At 43.8% G+C, this 20,035-nt stretch overlaps 1 protein-coding gene across 4 annotated transcripts in view; it reads left to right on the forward strand.

Annotated features, from left to right (window-relative positions):
• The window catches only part of LOC119433421 (MOG interacting and ectopic P-granules protein 1), a 44,168-nt gene extending 25,728 nt beyond the window's left edge, over window positions 1–18,440 (forward strand). For 3 of the 4 annotated variants that reach the window (XM_049671605.1, XM_037700625.2, XM_049671597.1), the window contains 3 exons: window positions 1,424–1,525; window positions 14,112–15,936; window positions 16,060–18,440. In XM_049671605.1, coding sequence (XP_049527562.1) covers window positions 1,424–1,525; window positions 14,112–15,936; window positions 16,060–16,758 — 2,626 coding nt within the window. In that variant the 3' untranslated portion in view covers window positions 16,759–18,440. The remainder of the gene's footprint in view (window positions 1–1,423; window positions 1,526–14,111; window positions 15,937–16,059) is intronic. The other variant, XM_037700633.2, reaches the window with a different exon arrangement.
• The last annotated feature ends 1,595 nt before the right edge of the window (window positions 18,441–20,035 follow it).

Genomic DNA, 20,035 nt, shown 5'->3' on the forward strand with positions numbered 1-20,035 from the left:
AACTGAACTACAAAAGCAGTTTTCTTCAAGCTAATGGCTTAATTAGCTTCAGGTCAGTGACCCATGAACTCAGCAACTATGATAAGCCTAATTACTTCTGAGGGCAGTCGGCATTGACTCACTGTGTGTGCGGATGGTGAGGGCTCAAGTTCGTGCAGCTAACAACGCAACACCACTTGCCACCCATATCTGCCCGTTCACACAGAATGTTACTTTTCGCGACAGCAACTTTTCACGCCAAACACTACTTCACTATCACTGGCTCACTCCTTGGCCCTGTCGTCAGTCGTTCATACCCAGCATGCTCTGCATTTGCCGCATTTTACGTCGTAGCACAGTGTGGCCAATAGCTGAGTAGGCAAGGCAGGTGGTGTGCGGGAATTAATGAACTTCAATGGTAAAATATCTATGCAACTCTCAAGCCAGATGTTTTCAGGAATGACGGAAGTGTGCAGAAAAAAGCACTCAGTAAATTTAATTTGAGATCTGTTGATGTTGAAAAATCACCCTAGTTGCCCTTTAAACTCTTAATAATTTAGTCCTCGAAGATAATGCAAGGAGAAACTTTAACGTGCCACAATCCATGAAAAAAATACATGAGCTCTGTATGGCATCTTGCGGTATTCAATGCTGTGCAGTGAGGTTTTGGAAGTTTTAAAAAGGGGCAGCAGAGGATGTCCTTGTCACTTGTTGCTGGCAATTATGCATAAAAAAAAACTGACCAGACATTTCAGGCCTGTTGACATGCTTGGTAAACACCTTTCTATATATATATATATTTTTTTTTCATTAAGCAAATTTCTTCCCAATATGTGAAATAAGCTGGTAGCATGTTGCTTCTACCTTCTCCAGTTAGGCCTTGCCTGTGTTTATGCTCGTGCATTCTAGCAAACAAGTAAATGAATTCGAGTGCACTAATCATGCTTTTATTTGAGGCAGAAATTTTTGTGCAGGGTGTTTTTGCTTGAGGGCTACCAGCTCGTATGATGGATGCTTTGGTCAAGCAAGAGGCTTGATTTGTTTTGGCAATTTCGCCACAAGTGCTAGTCTTTGTAGCAATGATAGGAATGAGCCTGTTTGAATAGGATGGGAGGCTGTTTATTTTTCCCGGCTGACCATTTCGGTCTGTGTGCATTACCTTGCTGTCTCACTGACAGCAATTTAGTCCTGTAGAGAATATTGCAGGAATATTTGTAGAGCATGATATCTGCCGCTGAAGTATTGCAGTTGCATTGCAGACCGAAGGCCGGCCTTGCGTGCATCTGTAACATTGAGTCTCAAGTCCATCGTATATTGTTGGAGCCATGAGCTGGCTGATTCACCTAGAAGAATGATTACGTATTTGGAGCAACGACAACAGATGGTTGTGTTCTTGCCTTTGCTCAATTGAATATGTGTGATGTAATTTATGTGCTTCTTCCAGGCAGGCTCCTTCTGCAAAAATGGTGTCCACTAAAGGGGAAAATACTAATGAGTCAATGCCAAGCAGCACAGTACACCTTCCAGGAGAAAGCAAACATAAAAGGTTTGTTAAAACCAAGTGCAGCATGGTCCTTGGAGAGGGTTCCCCCCCCCCCCCCCTCCCTAAGGGGCCATGTGCCAAACATACATCACGTGCACTTAGTGAACAGCGGCATCTTTGGCAAAAACTTCCATCTCGGCTTATGAAGCAGACGAAAGCCCATAAATACAATGCAGGGTGCACGGCATGATCAGGATGTTTTGCTGTGGTGTTAAAATTTCAGCAGTCCATAAATGACTCGTGAACTTTGAACATAGCCTGCCGACTGCACAACTGCTTGCATATTTACAAGATCAAGACATGCAAATGAGATACTAAATGTAGTGTCAATGAAACATTCAAAGTGCAATGAATTCAGCATTACCCCCCGGCCCTGGAGCGATCTCGTCAGTTGTGATGCTTGTATCTCAGTCCTTTTTTGTTGTAATGGGAACTGCAAAACGCACATTCAAGTGAAACAACACAAGTGCTGGTGAGCCAACACCTGTGTTGTCTTCTTGCTCATCCTTGTCTTAAGCGCTGTTTTCATTATGGTACCTAACCAACTAGCCCAAGCCAGTGTTAATTTTTATGATGATGATTTTCACACATTGCAAAGTTGCTGTCTGAAACTGGAACTAAAATTGCTGCAGCTTAAGCAAGTCTCCTGATTTCTCATTATGACCATGCATTTTCACTTCTTACACTAGTATTCAGACTTCTCAAGCAAGATGCAACTACTGGTCAGAACAGCAATGCAACAAATAAGTAATACTATGTGGCATTGCCACTAAAAATAAAGATAACTGCTACTTTAGATAACAAACAATGCTTAAAATGTGTGGTTAAATTGAAAAGATGACTGCACTGTCAGTAGCTTTATGGTGACGCTTGTGGAGTGGATGGAGAAGCTTGTGATGCAAAGATGTGAACACTTTCATGTATTCAAAGGATGAGACTGAAAATCCACAATCGTAGCTTTGCCCACAAGCAGAATAGAACAGCTGCCATAGCCTTTTCTTTTATTTGAGCATTTTAACTCTCCCTACTGTGGACAAAATGGATGCTTTTTGTACGTTACACAAGATTTTTTTTTCCTAAAAGAACTTGCAATGAAAATTTCTTTGCAAATGCATGAAAAGAAAGAATAAATGCTTTTCAGGCATAGAAGTTTTGTTAACGATTTCAATGTGGCAACACAGAATCATAATCGCCAATAATAAGATTGTAGAATAAAGTTAAACAACTTTTTAAAACATGCTTGTACCTAAAAAGAACAAGAATGCTGAAATAAATGTACAATGTATGAAATGTTTCACCATCCAATAGCCACTATCCACCATCATCGCTCTCCGAATTCAGACAAAAAGGCAACATCCAAAGTTAACCGCACACACAGAATAACCGTGAGATTTGCAGTATCTGGGAGTGCACACGACACTTGTGGAGGCCACCACGCAGAAAAAATAGGAACTGTATAGAAAACGAAACTGTACTTCTACTATAAGTTAGATGGCACAGTGTGCTTGTAAGTGCCGTGAAACGTATCGAATACAGCACTTGAAACCATCCTTAGTGGGCTAATGTTGCCGAACGGGCGCAGTAGGGAAAGTGTTAATGTTCACAGCCCCCTGTGGGGGTAGCGAAAAAACAAATCATAAAAGATAACTCATTGAAAATTCTACTTTTACAAACAATATTTGCCTTTTGAACTCCAGCACAACAGCATATTTTTCGCCAAGCTCGTGTAAATCTAGCTACGGGAATTTAGCCGTTTGCTCACCATTTGTTATTTGCAGATTTTGTATGGAAGTCATTGACACCTCATGTGGGAGTGATTAATCGCTTGCAATCATAAAACTCATCAACCCTGCCCTTCAGATGTTCAAAGCCATGTCGTTGGAAACTGCACTTTACAGATTGGCTGCTTCATAGAAAATGCTAGTGTCCAGGCCTGAGAAATTCTGTGTAGATAACTGACACGGTGTAGTCTCCTAGGCTTCAAACAGGCCAAAGGCAAAGTGCGATACATACGAAGAAATGCAGAAAAACTTATAGCAGTAATAAGCGTCATAATTAACAGCTCTGTATCTTCAAAAACTGTGAGAAAATATATCAGAAAGCTTATTGGAGATTACTTGCCTTAGATAATTCCTTTGCTGTCAAGTGCAAAAACACTAACTTCTCTGAAGAAACAAGCTAACATGAGAACATTTTTATGGCGTATCCAGCTCCGCACATTATACAAAAACATTCTTGAGCTACCAAATTATAGAAGAGCAACAACCGTTACCAATTTCTGGAGGCACAAGAGAAATATACAACCACCCACTTACACTTCAAGAATTGAACAATGTGCTTTCTGCTGGCAAAAACATAATGCGGCCAAGCCATGTACGCTATTCTATGCCGGCCCATCTTTCTGAAGCTGCGGTGGAAGCTATTTTTAAAAATGTTTGAACAAGATATGAGAATCAAGGATAATGCCGAAAGAACAGGAAAACGCAGTAGTGCCTTTCTTAAACAGCAGAAAAAACCCGCCGTGGTTGCTTAGTGGCTATAGTGTTGGGCTGCTATGCTAAGCACGAGGTCGCGGGATCAAATCCCGGCCACGGTGGCCGCATTTCATTGGGGGTGAAATGCGAAAGCACCTGTGTAGTTAGATTTAGGTGCACGTTAAAAGAACCCCAGCTTGTTCAAATTATTGCCTCATAACCAGATCGTGGTTCTGGCACGTAAAACTCCCATAATTTAAAAAGCTGAAAGACCACCCACATTCCCCAGCAGCTATCGACCCATAGCTAGCCCCCTCAATCTATCTTGCAAAATCCTATCAAAAAATAATAAATGCCAGATTAACATTTGTATTTGAAACACGAAAGTTATTTGACGCGCATAAATGTGATTACAAGATAGGTTGTTCAACAATCCACCACCTTGTTAGGCTAGAACACACAATCCGTCAAGCATTTCTACTCAAATGACACTTATGCAGCCTTCTTTGATTTAGAAAAGGCTTATGACACTAGTCTACCTAGACATGTTGTATTTGGTGGGATCTAGTTGACCTATGAATCGGTGACGGGATGTGAATTGCTTAAATTTCATGTTTAGCATTAACCCATTGCAAGGCTTAAGTAACCAACAAGATGCCTGAAGAATGCCAAAAGGCTCTAACGACTCTAATGCATGTCACTTAACGCTTTACTCAAAAATGCACTTTCATAAGACCTGTCAAATGCTGCAGGCAATTTGCCAAGTCAGCTGCAGCGCGCGACAGCGCAGTTCCCTCTTCTGCTTTGGCAGTCTGCCAAACGTGAGCACCAAAGCACGTTATGTGCCACCTGTATTCTTATTGGCTCCTAAGGCGTGACGTCACACACCCTCTCTCACCTCTTTCTTATTTGTTCCTCCTCTCCACTGTGATGTCACACACTTACCTCCACTCTTTCCTCTCTCATGCCATGAGGTAACCAACAGGTTTTTGTTTGCATGAGCATTCTAATGAAGACTTATTAAATGCTGCCGCTTTGTCATTATGGACTGTATCGGCCGCGGCATGGAAGCGGCATTCCATGCCGCCAACATTCCCAGGCAGAATGCAACCGCTGACGGACGCGAAAGCGGTCGTCATAACCTGGAGCTGTTGTGACAGCTCGGCGATGGCGTGGACGAGGGCATCAGTACATCCCTGTCCTAGAGCCACTGAGGAGGCTTGGACGCCACCCCCGGATGGTGCGGTGGGTGCTTGCCACGGTGGTAGGGTTGCGGGCTCCATAACCGAGGAAGCGTGGACGGGGCATCCCTTGCTGGCTGAGATTGCGATGTCATGGGGCAGTGATTCAGAGCACGGGCGTTGGCGGCACGTTTTGAGAGTTCTTTTATGGGCATACAATCTTACTTATTCAGACAACAACGAAAGTTTGTTGCTACTTTATTTTGTGATGCTGCACCCATGTATATAGTCCCACGGCTAGATGCGACAGTGCTGAAGGGTATGTCTGTCATGTTGCTGTTGCTTGAATATTGCGTCTTGTGGTTGACTCTTTAGTGTGAGCTTTGCGAGACAGCCAAACAAGCATAGCACTGCACAATGCAGAAAACGCCAAAACATGAAAGCGCGGGCGGCGCGGTGTTGAGTGAGAACTGCATCATTTGACCATCCACCGCGTCATTGTCAAAGGTAACATTAATAGTTCTTTTTTCTAAGAATCCAATAGAATTGGACTAGTAGCATTTTCTTTTATAATGCAATGATCTTCTAATTGTCAGTGGTTGAGTACCAGTGACAGAATTATAATGAGAAGTTGCTACGTCATCAGGCTAGTACTAGAACGCCTCGGTTGAGTCTCAAATTGTGTCCTACATTTACCTCAATTTCTCGTTTACTAAACCCCGCAAGGGGTTTCTGCGTCAGCCGGCATTTGGTGTGTTCGGACACCATGGACCCGAGCAAACGAGGGTTGGACCTTCCCGTGCCTAGCACTGCGTGGCTTTGCCATGTCTGGGGAAAGGGGATCCTGGGGGTTGATCCAATGTCGGGTGTTCAGACCTATAAGGCCCTCCGGCGGAGGCAACTCACCCCTTTGGCCTCTGCTTCACGGGTCTGTGGAAAAGGGAATCCTGGGTGTTGAGCCGATGCCGGGTGTTAGAACCTTTAAGGCCCCACCGCAGAGGCACTTCTTTTGCCTCTGCTTCACATAAGCGGCACTTCCAGACTGACGCACCTGTAGGAAATTGGCAATCGTCTTTGCAATCGCCTTTTCCTATCCCCGTCTTCAGTCTTTTTTCTTTCTCCCTCACTTTTCCATCTTTCCTGTCTTCTAGTCACTTCTCACTTCCAAATTTCTGGGCAGCAAGGGTGAACCTTTTTTAGTATATTCAGTCTTCAGTATATATATGAGGTTATAGCAGCGATGCATAGCTGGCTTTCGTAGGTATCCTCCAAACCTTGTGTCCCCTTGTTGGGCTCGGTGGTGGGTGGCTACCATCGCCACCGAATTTTGAAATCATGTTATGGCAGCAGCATTCCCCCCCGCCTTCCAGATCGGCCTCTGAAGAAAGGTCTCGCTGAAGTACCTTTCGAATTCGCATTCCGAGTAAACCCAGGCACATTAATATGTTATCATTTAACCACCCCATTGCGACAGCTCTTCCCTTTCTTGGTAGTGAAATTCCTCAAATAAAACATTGGAAAAGACTACAGAGCCTCTAAGATGACAAGTGGAGACGTTCTTCTCGAACTTGAAAAGAAAGAACAATTGCAAAAGCTCTGCGATCTTACCAGCATTGGTGACATCAAAGTCACAATCTCCCCACACCGATCACTAAACACAAGCGGGGGCGTGATCTCTGAAGACTTCCTCGATGAAGAGCTCCTCGAGAGAAACGTAATCAAGATCAAAATGTAATCAAAGTCCAGAGAATAACAATTAGGAGAAACGACGAACAAATCCCAACCAAACATGTGATACTTACTTTTGGCAGCAGTGTTCTTCCCAGTTCGCTCAATGCATGGTATGTAAAAGTCAACGTCAGGCCGTACATGCTGAACCCGAGACGGTGCTTCAAGTGCCATAGGTTCGAGCATGCATCACAATAATGTAGAGGTAAAGCAACATGCGCAAAGTGTAGTGCCAATGATCACCCCTCGAACAACTGCAATGCTGCTCCACATTGCGCAAACTGCAAAGGAGACCATGCAGCTTATTCGCGATCTTGTCCTTTCTGGAGGAAAGAAATAATCGCACTCACGGCGAAAGGAAGATCTTTCACTTACCTCAATTGAGCTATGCCAGTGTGGCGCGGCAGGGGCAGCGCCACATCGGTTTCAGGGGTCTACAGAGGTCGCAGTCAGTGGCCCCGTAGTATATCCATCCGACCCCTTGGTGACAGTAGCCAGTGCAGCTCCATCATCATCCAAGGCAGGGCCCAAGACTTAATCGCACTCCGAGGCATGAGATGCACGTCTCAGCGCCTAGTCCTTGATCCTCCAGCACATCAGGTCGATCCAAGAACATTGGTGTCGTTGACGCCAAAAGAGCAGCGCTCCCTGGAGCACGCAAAGAAGGACAAGCTTCCTGTAACTGCACCAAAAAAGGGACAGGTTACCTGAACAGTTACTGCCTCTGATTAGAATAGTGATTCTTTCATTACATGTCGCCTATCACTTTTTAGCTCAAACATAAGTAAACAGCCGACTAGCCCAAGCCTCTACGGTCTTGCAATAAGTAAACAGTTTTAATTTCTTTACAATGGCTTTCATCATTCATTGGAATTGTAGGGGCCTGATCCATAATCTAGGTGACATCAAAGACATCATAAATAAGTTCTTGCCAGTAGCTTTCTGTCTTCAAGAAACAAACCTAGGGTCAAGAATAGTCAAATCCTTAAAGGTTTTACCGTTGTCTGATGGGACCGTGAACACTCTAGCCCAGGGGTTCTCAAGCATGTTCGTTCCGGGGAACCCTGCTAAGCTCCATGAAGCGCCAAGGAACCCGAATTAACCGAATTAAAATGTCCTAATTAAACTAATGTCGAATTATCCAGGGTATGAAGAAAACAATAAATGCATGCTTACTACATTAACACGCTTTTATTTACTGAATGCATCAGCAAGTCTTGTTTCTATTTTGCACAAAAGCAGTGAGGAAGCTGCAATTCTTGTCATCTCATGACTGATTAGAGCTAGCAGCGGCGAAAGCCTCGCAACATGTTTAGTAGCGCAGCCGCGGCGCGTGTCTTCATCTGCAGACACGCTTTTCACTACCGTGCTCACATCCAGTTATTTTTTTCGCTAGTGAGCTGGTCGCCAATGAATTGTGCGTCCATCGCGATTAAGCCGGTGCTCTTAATCTTTGACATTTTTGCACTGAGTCAAAGCGCAACTGCTGCTTGTCGCAACCGCTGCTGACAAAACCGCGGCCGTTATCGACGCGATCATGGATGGCAACCTTGCGGTTCAGAAAGGCAGGCGGCCGACGCACGCACCAAGTCAAAACGAAACTACCATTTGCTGCAACAAGTGTGGACGAATCCGCAGTCGCTATCGACGCGATCATGGATGGCGACTACGCAGTTGTGAAGGCACGCAGCCGACGCACGCACTGAGTTAAAACGAAGCTACCGTTTGCCGCAAATGCTGCGGACGAAACTGTGGTGGCTATCGACGTGATCACAGATGACTACGCACTTTTGGAAGCACGCAGATAGCCGCCAACGCGGTGTTACGCGCGGCGATTAACGCAACAATAAGGGCTTTGAGGGCACAAATAAGCACAAAGCATTCTGGCGTTGTCAGTCACGTATCGCGTATGATTGCCGCTGAGGACCGTGGCGATGCGGACTGCACCGCTTCGTTTTTGGACGCTAGCGCCGTTTTGGCTCTTTTGCGGCGCGCATTTGTGGTGCTCCGTGCATTTTCTTTTATTCCTCCGACGTATACGTCGGTGCGCACACTATCGGCACCTGCCCTATCTACAAACGGGAGAAATGTGCATGTTGGTAAGTTACGGCCTCCGAGAGTCAAGTGCGAAAGCTTAGGTGCGCTGCCCGTTTTCGGAGGTTGGGTGGCTACAAGCTGCTTGCGGATTTATTGCGCAGTTCGTGCGTTGCCGCTATGCGCTGTGATGTGCTCTTTGACACTCGGGCATGGATAATGGAAGTTCTGTAGATCGAGCACACCACTTTTTCGCCGTTTTAGCCACTTGGCGAGCGCAGAACCACAGAAAATTTATCAGTGGCTCGTGGAACCCCAGTGTTCCACGGAACCCACTTTGAGAACCCATGCTCTAGCCGTTGGTCAGGAGTCGCCATAGTCATGCAGGGATGCATTTTTACCCGAGATGTTCAATTGAATACCTCTTTCAAGGCTGTAACTGTCACCGTTCTATCGCATAAAACCATAACGATTTGTCCAACGCATACTCATTTTACTACTAGATACCTAGATAATCTAACACTCCAGTTGCCGAAGCATTTTGTTTTAGTGGGAGATTTTAATGCCCATTGTACCCTTTGGGGCAGCGATTGAACAGACGCAAGAGGGCAGCTTATTGAAGATTTCATTTTATCTAATAACATTTGGCTTTTAAATTCAGGTGCGCCAATCTATTTCTTGCCTACTTCGTGTAATTTTAGTTGCCTAGATTTAGCTTTTTGCTCACCATGCGTTATCACTTATTTTAAATGGGAAGTCCTGGATGCCTCGCATGGCAGCACTTCATTTACCTGCTATTATCAAACTCGCATCATCATTACCCATTATAAATAATTAACCGGGTCGTTGGAAAATACCATCTTGCTGACTGGCGGCGTTTCGTGAAACATGCAAAACTCGTTCGAACGAGTCTTTTCAAGTGAACTAAGCGTAAACGAAATTAATTTAGAGTTCACTGCGGTTTTAATTTTAGCGGCAGAAAAGGCAATACCCTAAGCATCTAGCCTTGTGTGCAAAACACATAATCCCTGGTGGACTCCCGAATGTACAGAAGCTAAAAAAAACAACAAAGTTAGGCCTGGGAATCTTAACGAAGATACCCGACCTATACCAACCTCCTATGCTTTAAACAGGCCAAAGCGAAAGCACAATTTATTCGAAGGAAGGCTGAAAAATCACCGTGGAAAAATGCATATCATCAATAAACAGTTCAGTCACATACAAACAAATGTGGGAACAGGTGGGGAAGTTTAGGGGAGACTACTGGTCTTACACAACACCGTTACAAATCCAGGCACACAAACAACACTACAAGAGCAGGCTGACATACTTGGTGAACACTTTTTTAATCTCACTGAATTATTCAAAGGAATTTTTAAAGGATAAACAGTCTGCTAAACAACAAAAGCTGCCCACTACTGGCGCATCAAATGAACTGTACAATACCCCCCTTACACAGCAGGAATTAAACAGTCCGTTCTGCGGGTAAAAAAACAGCTATAGGTCACATCCGTATTCACTATTCCATGCTGGCACATCTATCCCAAACATCTGTAGAGGCTCTCCTTGAATTTTTCAACGTAATCTTGGATAATGCCAAAAGAGTGGAAAAAGGCAATAGCAGTTCCATTCCAAAAAGCTGGTAAAGCCCCAACATTTGAAAGCAGCTACAGACCCATTGCCCTGACAAGCTGTTTGGCAAAATCATATGAAAGCATTATGAACATAACACTCTCATTTATTTTAAAATCAACCTAATAGACCATCGCTAGTGTGGATATAAAAAGGGTTGTTCAACCACTGACCATCTTGTCCGAATAGAACATAATATTCGATCTTCATTTTTACACAAACAACACTGTCTTGCAGTTTTCTTTAATTTAGAAAAAGCCTATGCTACCTACCACGTGGAGATTTGAAATTTTAATAAGAGACCTGGCTGGACCTTGGGATCCGTGATAAAATGCTGAACTGCCTAGCTGATAATGTCTAATAGAGCATTTCAGGTACGTTTGGCCCAGTATTGTCTCATACATTTACACAGGAAAATTGTTTTCCACAAGGCTGTGTTCTCAGCACTACACTGTTGATAGTAAAAATGAGCTCCGTTAATAAGATTTTTACCATCGTCTTTTATGCACTCTGTATATGTCGACGATTTGTAAGTGGCTTGCCATGCTTCAAATTTGTCAACCTGTGAGAGGCAGCTTCAAATCACAATAAATAAAGTTGCACAATGTGCTAATAAAAATGGCCTCTGCTTCTCCACCCAGAAAAGGGTGCCTGTCTTGTTCTCTCAGAAAGGAAGGCTAGACTGCGACCCAGTCCTGAAATTGAATGGCGCCACACTGCTGGTCAAACAAGATAAATTTTTAGGAATAACCTTTGACACCAAACTAAACTTCCTGGCCCATATAGACACAATAAAGGTTAAGGCAAATAGAGCGTTGAATATCCTCAAAGTGTTGTCTCATGAACACTGGGTTACAACCGAACATGTCACGTATGTATTTACCGGTCTGATGTGCGTACCCATCTAGACTGGTTGCATAGATTATGGCTCAACCCGACAGTCATACATTCGAGGACTTGATCTGGTACATAATCTCAGACTGCAACTGGCAAGTGGTGCGTAGAGGACATCACCTTTCCAAAATCTACGTTGACTGTAATGAGCCTTCCTTATGGCAGCACAGAGCGTTACTCACTTTTTCCTACATACAATTCAGTCATCACTGCAGCACATATGCTACAACATCGTCACACAACGCAGCGCATGCTTACACTATGCAAATAAACCGAACATGATTAGGCCGCTTGTTTTACAGTATGAGGAAGACTTTCAAGATTCTGGTGTTCCTCATGAGGTCCTCCAGGTTGCTAAAAAGCCACGATTACCCCCGTGGTGCGACTTTGCAAAGTTATGTGATTGAACATTGACACATATAAAGAAGAGAGAGACCCCAGAAGAACACGTAATACAAGATTTCTGTGCTCAACAGGACAAATTAAAAATTACACGGAATTTGACACTGATAGCTCTAAAACACAAGAACACATGGGTGAGGGGGCTGTAACAAAAAATTGGGAAACAAGTTTTGATTGCCACAGTATGCCACTGTTTTCACGGCTGAAGTCTATGCAGTATGGACTGTAGTTAAAAAAGTTATCACTGACAAGTCCGAAAACAGTCATATACATTGATTCGCTAAGCACTCTAAAGGCTCTACATCTAAAATCTAAGAGAACCCCTGCTAGGGGATATTTTAAATATGTTGGCTTTTAACGAATAGGGGAAATTAGTTCATTTCTGCTGGGTCCCAAGCCATGTTGGGATACCAGGTAATGAAGCAGCAGATAGATGCGCATCCATAACAATGTACAAAGGCATAACGAACACAACTCTTTCATACAAAAATAGTATCCGCCATTCGAAAGGCCTTAATGTCAAAATGGCAATACGAATGGGACCATTATGTAAACAACAAGCTAAATCTTGCTAAACCCTTACTTGGCGAGTGGGTTCATGCAGTCACCAGGAACGGTTTATTGAAGTAGTTTTATGCCGACCAAGTATTTGGCACACACACCTTGCACACAATTTTTTACTAGCAAAAGAAAGCCTACCAACATATGAGAAGTGCGAAGAATCACTAACAGTTATACATATATTACTGACATGCACACATATTGAAATACACAGACGAAAACTTGCTCAATTTATATAAATTACATATACCTTTACAGCCTGCTTTAGTCTTAGGAGATGATCCACTAGTGCCATTACCTTACGTGCTTAAATTTTTAGACGCCTGCTTTTTATACAAGCTATAAATCAACACAGCTTTTGCTGTTTTTAAGTCTTATTTTATAACACCTTGTGTTTGGCGCAGCATAGCCTTAGTCGCTTTCGCAGCACTAAACCCCATTTGGCCAACTAATACCTGTGTCACACGGGCATATTTGGAAGGCCTTCCAGTCAACGGCCTTCGAAACGCCACAACTCTATCAACTCAAAGGAGTTGTCGCGCTGCTACACGGCACATTTGAAAGGCCGTTGAGTGCTTCAGGCGTTTCTCGCAAAATTGTGTGGCGCTGCGGATTTTTATTTTCGTTTTCATGTCACCAAAAGTTAAACAACATTAAAACCACTTAAAAGCACTATAATTTCTTTTATGTTTGTTTATACGGTGAAATGGCGGCAATATGACGGCAGCCGGCAGCACATTGAGTAGAGGGAGAGTGTACTAGACAACATGGAGAAAGGAATGAACACAAGCATGTCGCTGTTGTCGAGAGTATGTACAGTTTACACATGTCAAGTGGTAAAAATACTTTATTGAATAATTAATAACACTCATATATAGTGTTTTTAGAGCATTTTGGTTCGATTTGTTCTTTCTAACCATGAGTACGAGCACACTGTGAACGAGAGGGCATGTTCGCGCTGTTTCCGCTTCCGTAGCTCCAAGGCCATCGAGATTTCGATAGAGTTGCGGAGTGCTCTGTTGACTCGATAGACTATTGACTCGACAGCCTTCGAAACCGCTCGTGTAGCACTTGACCTTTGAGTCAACTGACTATCGGTTGGAAGGCCTTCGAAACGCCCGTGTGACACGGGTATAACTCTCACTTACTAAGCCTCTGTTCTCAATCATATTGACACCTCAGGGGTTTTTGAGTATTAAATCTATAATTTTAGCTTGACTATTTGCTTTTAGCATCCCTTTAACTGTACCTGCCAACTCTCCTGAATTTTTCGTAATGGTTACTAATTTAAGCTTGTGTAACGATTTTATTAATGCTGTGTCGAATTTTACGAAAATTAAGTTCTCTTTGCAAAATTGTTTTGTTTGTAGGGACCCGAACCCTTCCAGAGTCTTCTGATGCATGAACGTTTATACAAGTTTATGCAGACAAATTGTTGAAGCAGTCGCGGGAAAAGTCACTGTGACCTAAAATCAATTTGTTGCTTGTCGCTATTTGCTGTGCAAAGTGTGTTGTTGCTCTCGCGCTGGCATCGAAAGTTACAAATGTGTTAGGGCAAGCTCCTAAAAAATCCCCCCTCCCCACTCCTCGTCCCCTCTCTTCGGTGAGCTAGATTTTACGTATTTAAAGCTCACAGGTTTGCAAGTGTGCTTTAACTGAATTTCTTTTTTTTGCTTCTTCCAGCACTGAGAATATGGAAGGCACAACAGTGAATGTGAAGACGGAAGATGATGACAGCCTTGCATCTCGACAAGATGACAGCAATGATAAGGATTCGACTAGTTCTGAGCCAGGTCGCAATGGAGTTGCTGAAGACAGCTCTATGCCTACAAAGGAGTCTCAGAACTCGTCTGACATTAAGCCTAGCAAAGAAGCGTTGGAACAGCCAGAGGAAGAGGAAAGTGAAGAAGAAGGAGGGGATGAGGAAGAAAAAGTGCGGCCTAGCCTTCCCAAGTTCCTGCGTCGTTACGTGAAAATTGGCAAGTATGTACCAGTGTCTATGCCAAAGAGTGGAGACTTTCGCATGGAAGAATTAGAGGCTTTGCTGGAAGCTCCTTCGTTAGTGACTCCCTTACTTATTAAGAAACCGGACCAGTTTTTTACTGAAAATGGTGCAGCTCGTGAGAAAAAACCTGAAAAGAAGAGAGTGTCTCCTTTGGGAAAAGGAGGCAACTCTGTGACTGACTTTTTCCAGAGCACAGCTGGGGAGTTTCTTATTGGTCTAGGTCTGAGTCGGGCACTTGAAGTGTTCAATCGGGATTTAATAAGGCTTAAGGAACGTGAAATGAAGAAGGCAGGTGGCCGTACACAAGAGATGATAGAGGAGCACCGTAGGCTGTCTGAAGCACACCAGCAAGCGAAAATTGCCAATGCCCCATACACTTTCAAGGTGAAGCCTTGCAGAGTGTGTGACTTCAAGACTGAATCAAGTCTTGTTCTAGAAGGCCACCTACTGACACCCCACTTTACATCACGTCGGGAACTTCAGTGCAGTTTCTGCAACTTCGTGACACGTGATGCCAAGGCCATTGTGTTCCACATGGAAGCTATCCACAACAAACTGCCAACCATGGAGCCCCCACCACAGTTCTATGAATGCCCTTTTTGTCCTTTTGAGACCAATCTTAAAACTAAGGCCAGTGGCCATGTCAACCGTTGCCAGAAATATTTCAACAATGGCATGAATCAGCTGCCATCTGGTGACTTTCAGCCTCCAGGAGTGACAGCCAAGCCAATAACCATAGAAGACATCAAAACCTATGAAAAGTTCTTTCTGGCATTAGGCACCAATGCTACAGCTCCAGCTAAAGGTGCCCAAAACCGCACGTATACTGCACTAAGCCGGAATGGAGCCCCTTCACTTGCAGGGCCCCGCGGAGCAGCACCACCACTTTACCAGCAGTTGGCATCAACTGCATCACTGAATCAGAACCGGGGACGTGGACGTCCTAGGCTAGCTTTGATTCAGCCAGCTCCTGTATCGAACCAAGTGTTCCAAGTTGTTGGCAGTGGTTCAGAAGTGATTCCACTGCTCAATGGAAGCCCACAGCTGACTGTGACCCTTGCCCGTGCACCGACACCTGCCAACAATGGCAATACAAGACCAGGTCCTCGTGTCGCGGCTCCTTTGCAAGCCCAACAACAGGCCCCGCCAGGGCAGCGACCACGAACACCTGTAATCCTTGAATCCAGTGGTTCAGGTGCAGCCTTTGTCATTTGTGAAATCTGTGATGGCTACATCAAAGACCTGGAGCAGCTGCGTACACACATGCAATGGATACACAAAGTGAAGATTCACCCCAAGATGCTCGCTTCCCGCCCCCCACTAAACTGTCAGAAGTGCCAGTGGCGTTTCTTCACAGATCAAGGGCTGGAGCGCCACCTGCTTGGTGCTCATGGCCTGGTCACATCCAACATGCAGGATCTGGCCAACTCTGGCCAAGATGGTGGTCGTTGCACTGTGTGCGGCCGCATCTATGCCTCCAAGCTGGTTGCCCACATGAGCCAGGTGAGAAGCTCTCTTCGCAGTTGCAGTGGAATGCCTTTTTTTTTTTCCCCTGTCATAGATTTACTGCAGCTGGTTATGAGCATTCTTCCAAGGTGTAAATGCAATACTTCTCTGCCTGTGCAGGTGCACCGTGTGGTGTTGAAGCCAGCCCACCTCTCCTACAAGTGCACAGTGTGCACTGCAACATTCAACCTTTACAAGCTTTTCGAAACACATGTTTACACAGTGCACAGTGGGGCCATGAAGCGTTCTGCTGCTACATCAGATGACCGACCTGCAAAGCGACCAGCTGTGGCCCCACCCTCTGTTCCCACAGCCCCTGCAAAAGCAGCCGCTGTTTCTGCAAAGGCAGAGGCCAAGCCTGAGCCCAAGGAAACTGCCACTGTGCCAGCAAAAGCTGCACCGAAGCCTGCCATCTCTGCTAGTATCAAGGTGGAAGAGGCAGCACCCATTAAGGCGGCCACACCTGTTGCTCCAGTGGAGCCAGCTGAGCCTCCAATAGGCAGCCGATGTGTGACTTGTAAGGAGAATGTGGAGGACTTAGCAGAACACCTGAAAGAAAAGCACATGCGGCGCTGCCATGTTCGTGTTTGCCACATTGAAAAGTGTGATCGGTGCTTGTGCTCCTTCGATGGCATGATTGTGCTACACACATCAGACTTTGGTGACGAGGACAGCTCAGAGGAGGATGACGACGAAGATGAGGAGGATGCTGCTCGGCAGGAGCCCATGGATGTGGATGGGCCCTGCTGCCCTAAGGATGCTGGGGGACTAGACGTGAAAAAGCCAGATGTGGATGGCCAGCAGGCTGATGGGGAGTGACCTTGCCCCAAGTGCTTAGGAGTACGTCTTGAAATTTGCCATTTGTGTGCTTTGGTGGTATTGAAGACTGGCAAGAGGTCTCCCGAGTGCAGTGCTAGCACTGAGTTACTGTGGGGGAACACAGGAGAAAAGAACACATATGTGTTCATCCACACATTTGTTGCTCCTGCACTTTTTCCTGCTACAGTAGCCGCCATGTATGGCTATGAAACTGGCCTCTCCCTTACGTCCCCTGCTCTTAATTTCTTCTGAAAAAGGAAGGACACTCTCTGTAGGAGTAACTGGGTGAAGTCTTTATCCTCAGTCCTCTCCTCAGAATTGCACAAGGACTGGCTGCAGAAGACCAGCTTCTCTGGAGTGACTATCTTCTCACATGAAAGAAAATGTTATTTATATTTATACACCTTTTTTTTTGTTTTTCTTTTTTTTTTTGCTATCGTCCGACAGCTTTATATATTAATATTAGTTGGATCTCTGTCGTGGGTGTGCTATATTTACCATTGTTAGCTATACCTTTTGTTCTTTATTTTTAATATACCTTCTTTTAAAAACCGCGAAGTTTACAATTTAGTGTTGCTTTCTTTCCTCATTATATGCATTCTCCCCCGCTTTTTTTTTTTTTTTTTTTTTTTTTTTAGTAATACTCATGAGATGCTCTTAGGCATGCCTTTCCACTGTCTGTACCACACTCGCTCAGCCTTTTTTGAGTGATAAAAATGCATCCCCTCCCCTTTTCTTTTCTGTACATAGCAATGAATTTAAAGTAAAATGATGTGGAGAGAGTTCCTATTGGGACCGCTGTTAACGTTGTTGAATGCACGTCATTGAATCTGTAAAGTGCATTTGTGGATGGTTATCTTTTAAACAATTCTCACCCTTTAGCTTTAATATTTCACATTAATATGACTTGGTTGAAACCAAGTACTTTAAAATAAAAATCCACTGAAGAGAGTAATTGTGCATTTTTAGTGACAAATATGCCATGTGGCACAGTTGTTTGCACATTGCAGACAAGATTGAATTAAACTTTTGGGAAATAGTTTTGAATAACTGTACAAGCAGTGTTAGCTTGGTTATTTCTGTTCTAGCATTTGAACAGAGCAATTTATGCATGTGTGTGGTCATTGTGTTTGTGCAGATTTTTGCATGAGAGAGGGTGTGAACATGCAAGTAAGTCCTCATGGTTGCTGCAGCTCCATGTAGTGAACGAATTGAAGCTTGTGTGAATGGTATAGTGTGAATGTGGGGGTTTATGGCTGCAAGTGCCCTTGCATTCCATTAATTACTAGACCTCTCCCTCTTTTGATGACATGAGGCAGCAGTAGTCTTTTGCATTTTATTTCTTTGGCTTCATCGTGAAACATGATTCAAGTTTCTTTTTTTTTTCTTGCTCATTCATAAAGTCAAAAGTTGCATTTAACGTTGCTCTCAAAACTCAGGTGCTCTAATCTGTACAATACATGAATAAGATTCCCGACTGCAAATTTCCACGCTTTTCACATGAGCTTGGCCATTGTGTCTGCCTTATGTCGCATACAATTTAATTATCTATGTATATGAACTTGTATGTACAAATGGTTTTGGAAGTTCTATTGGCCAACATGTTTATGCTGTGCAATGAACTATACCATGCACAGGTTTCTTGTCCAAGTGTGTAAATACACTATCATTTTGAAGCAGTGTTTTGTTGTAGTACAATTTACTATTTCTTTAGAAAGTGTATTTTAAAGCAAGCTTCCTTTTTCCGAACTGCTCAGAAGTGCTATATATTCATGTCGATCATTGACGTTATTTAAAATGATAGACATTGTGTGTGGTCACTGAGTAATAGAAATCAAGTTAGGGTCACAGTCCCTGAATTGGAAGCAGGCTGATGATGAATTGCCAATGGCAGTTTCTTAGTTGCCGGCTTAAAGGGCAACTCCGGTGTTTTTTTTTTTTTTAACATTTTAGCATTTGTCATTTTCAAATGGCATTGACAGTCCTGTCAGCGGTAGAGTGATTCAATTTACTTAGAAACTCGTCAATAACTTTAAATAACGAATAAACAAGATACTGAAACCGAGACGGGTAGCTGCTTCATGTGACGTCACGAGTCGTCGTCAGATCCTACACTACCGTAATCTAAACATCCAGAGCGTGGGCTAAACACGGTACACGTGTTACCAACGCCAAAAAAATCTAAGCTGACGATGTCTTTTGACAACATAGGGAGCTTTTCCAGCTCTTTCGAACTAGACAGCGGTAATTTCAATTATGATTTCAGCGACATTATTAGTGCTGAAGGATCGCTGTTTGCTTTTGATCCGCTGACGCAGCTCACGTAAAACCAAGCTCAACGCATTGTCTGCGGCAAGAGGAAGAGAAGCACCGGTTATCACGTCTGTCAAAACGAGGATTGTCAGCCGTTGTCTCGAAGCCAGCTTCGTCATTTGTGGCCGAAGTGTCGCCTGACGTCACAAACACGGGGTGGCCAGTAAAATGTCGTACATTCATGGCCATGGGTCGGGAACATGCAACCAATCTTTAAAATTCATTTTCAGAAAAACTAAGTGACTTGCAGTCATGTCATATCGTTTGGCACAGATAATCAGAGGCAAAAGAGAGTGCATATTCAAAATTTTATAAAGGTCAGTGGACATACAAAAATTGCCGGAGATGCCCTTTAAGGAAGATGTTCAAGCTGTTGATGTTGTGATAGCGAAAATGGCATGCATAGCCTTTTGAACAGGTACAACAGTGTGTATACAATTAGTAGAGCTACTTTTGCCGAATATTCAGCACACTCCCATTTTTGCAACTGTAGAACACTTCATTTTAATTTTGTAAATGTGAGTGAGGCAGCACAGTGGCACAGTGTTCGTGGAGCATTGCAGCATGAAATTATGCAGCCGACCAGATATCGCCACTGTACAGTGCCACACGTGCATCATGTACAGGGGAGAAGTCTGTTCTGGTCGCCCATAGGGTTGCCACCTCAGCAGAGAAAAAACCAGCACCAAGAATAGGGCTGTAAAACTTACTGTATGCAAAATGCAAAGAAAACGAAAACCAAATAAAGTGGCTATATGCTGAGTATAAACATTCCATGATTGAAATTTAATGAAAGGCTTTATATAAAATTTAATGTACTTTTAAATTTTAGATCTTGCACTGTTGAAAATAATTTATTAAAGCATGGCCTACAGGGTGTGTTAATAGTGATTTTTGAGACCAAATTGAATAGTGCCAGAATTGAGTAGTTTTCGAATAGAGAATATCCGTTATCACAATTAAT

Source organism: Dermacentor silvarum, chromosome 1 (assembly GCF_013339745.2).
Source record: "Dermacentor silvarum isolate Dsil-2018 chromosome 1, BIME_Dsil_1.4, whole genome shotgun sequence".
In the NCBI taxonomy this organism is placed as follows: Eukaryota; Metazoa; Arthropoda; class Arachnida; order Ixodida; family Ixodidae; genus Dermacentor; species Dermacentor silvarum.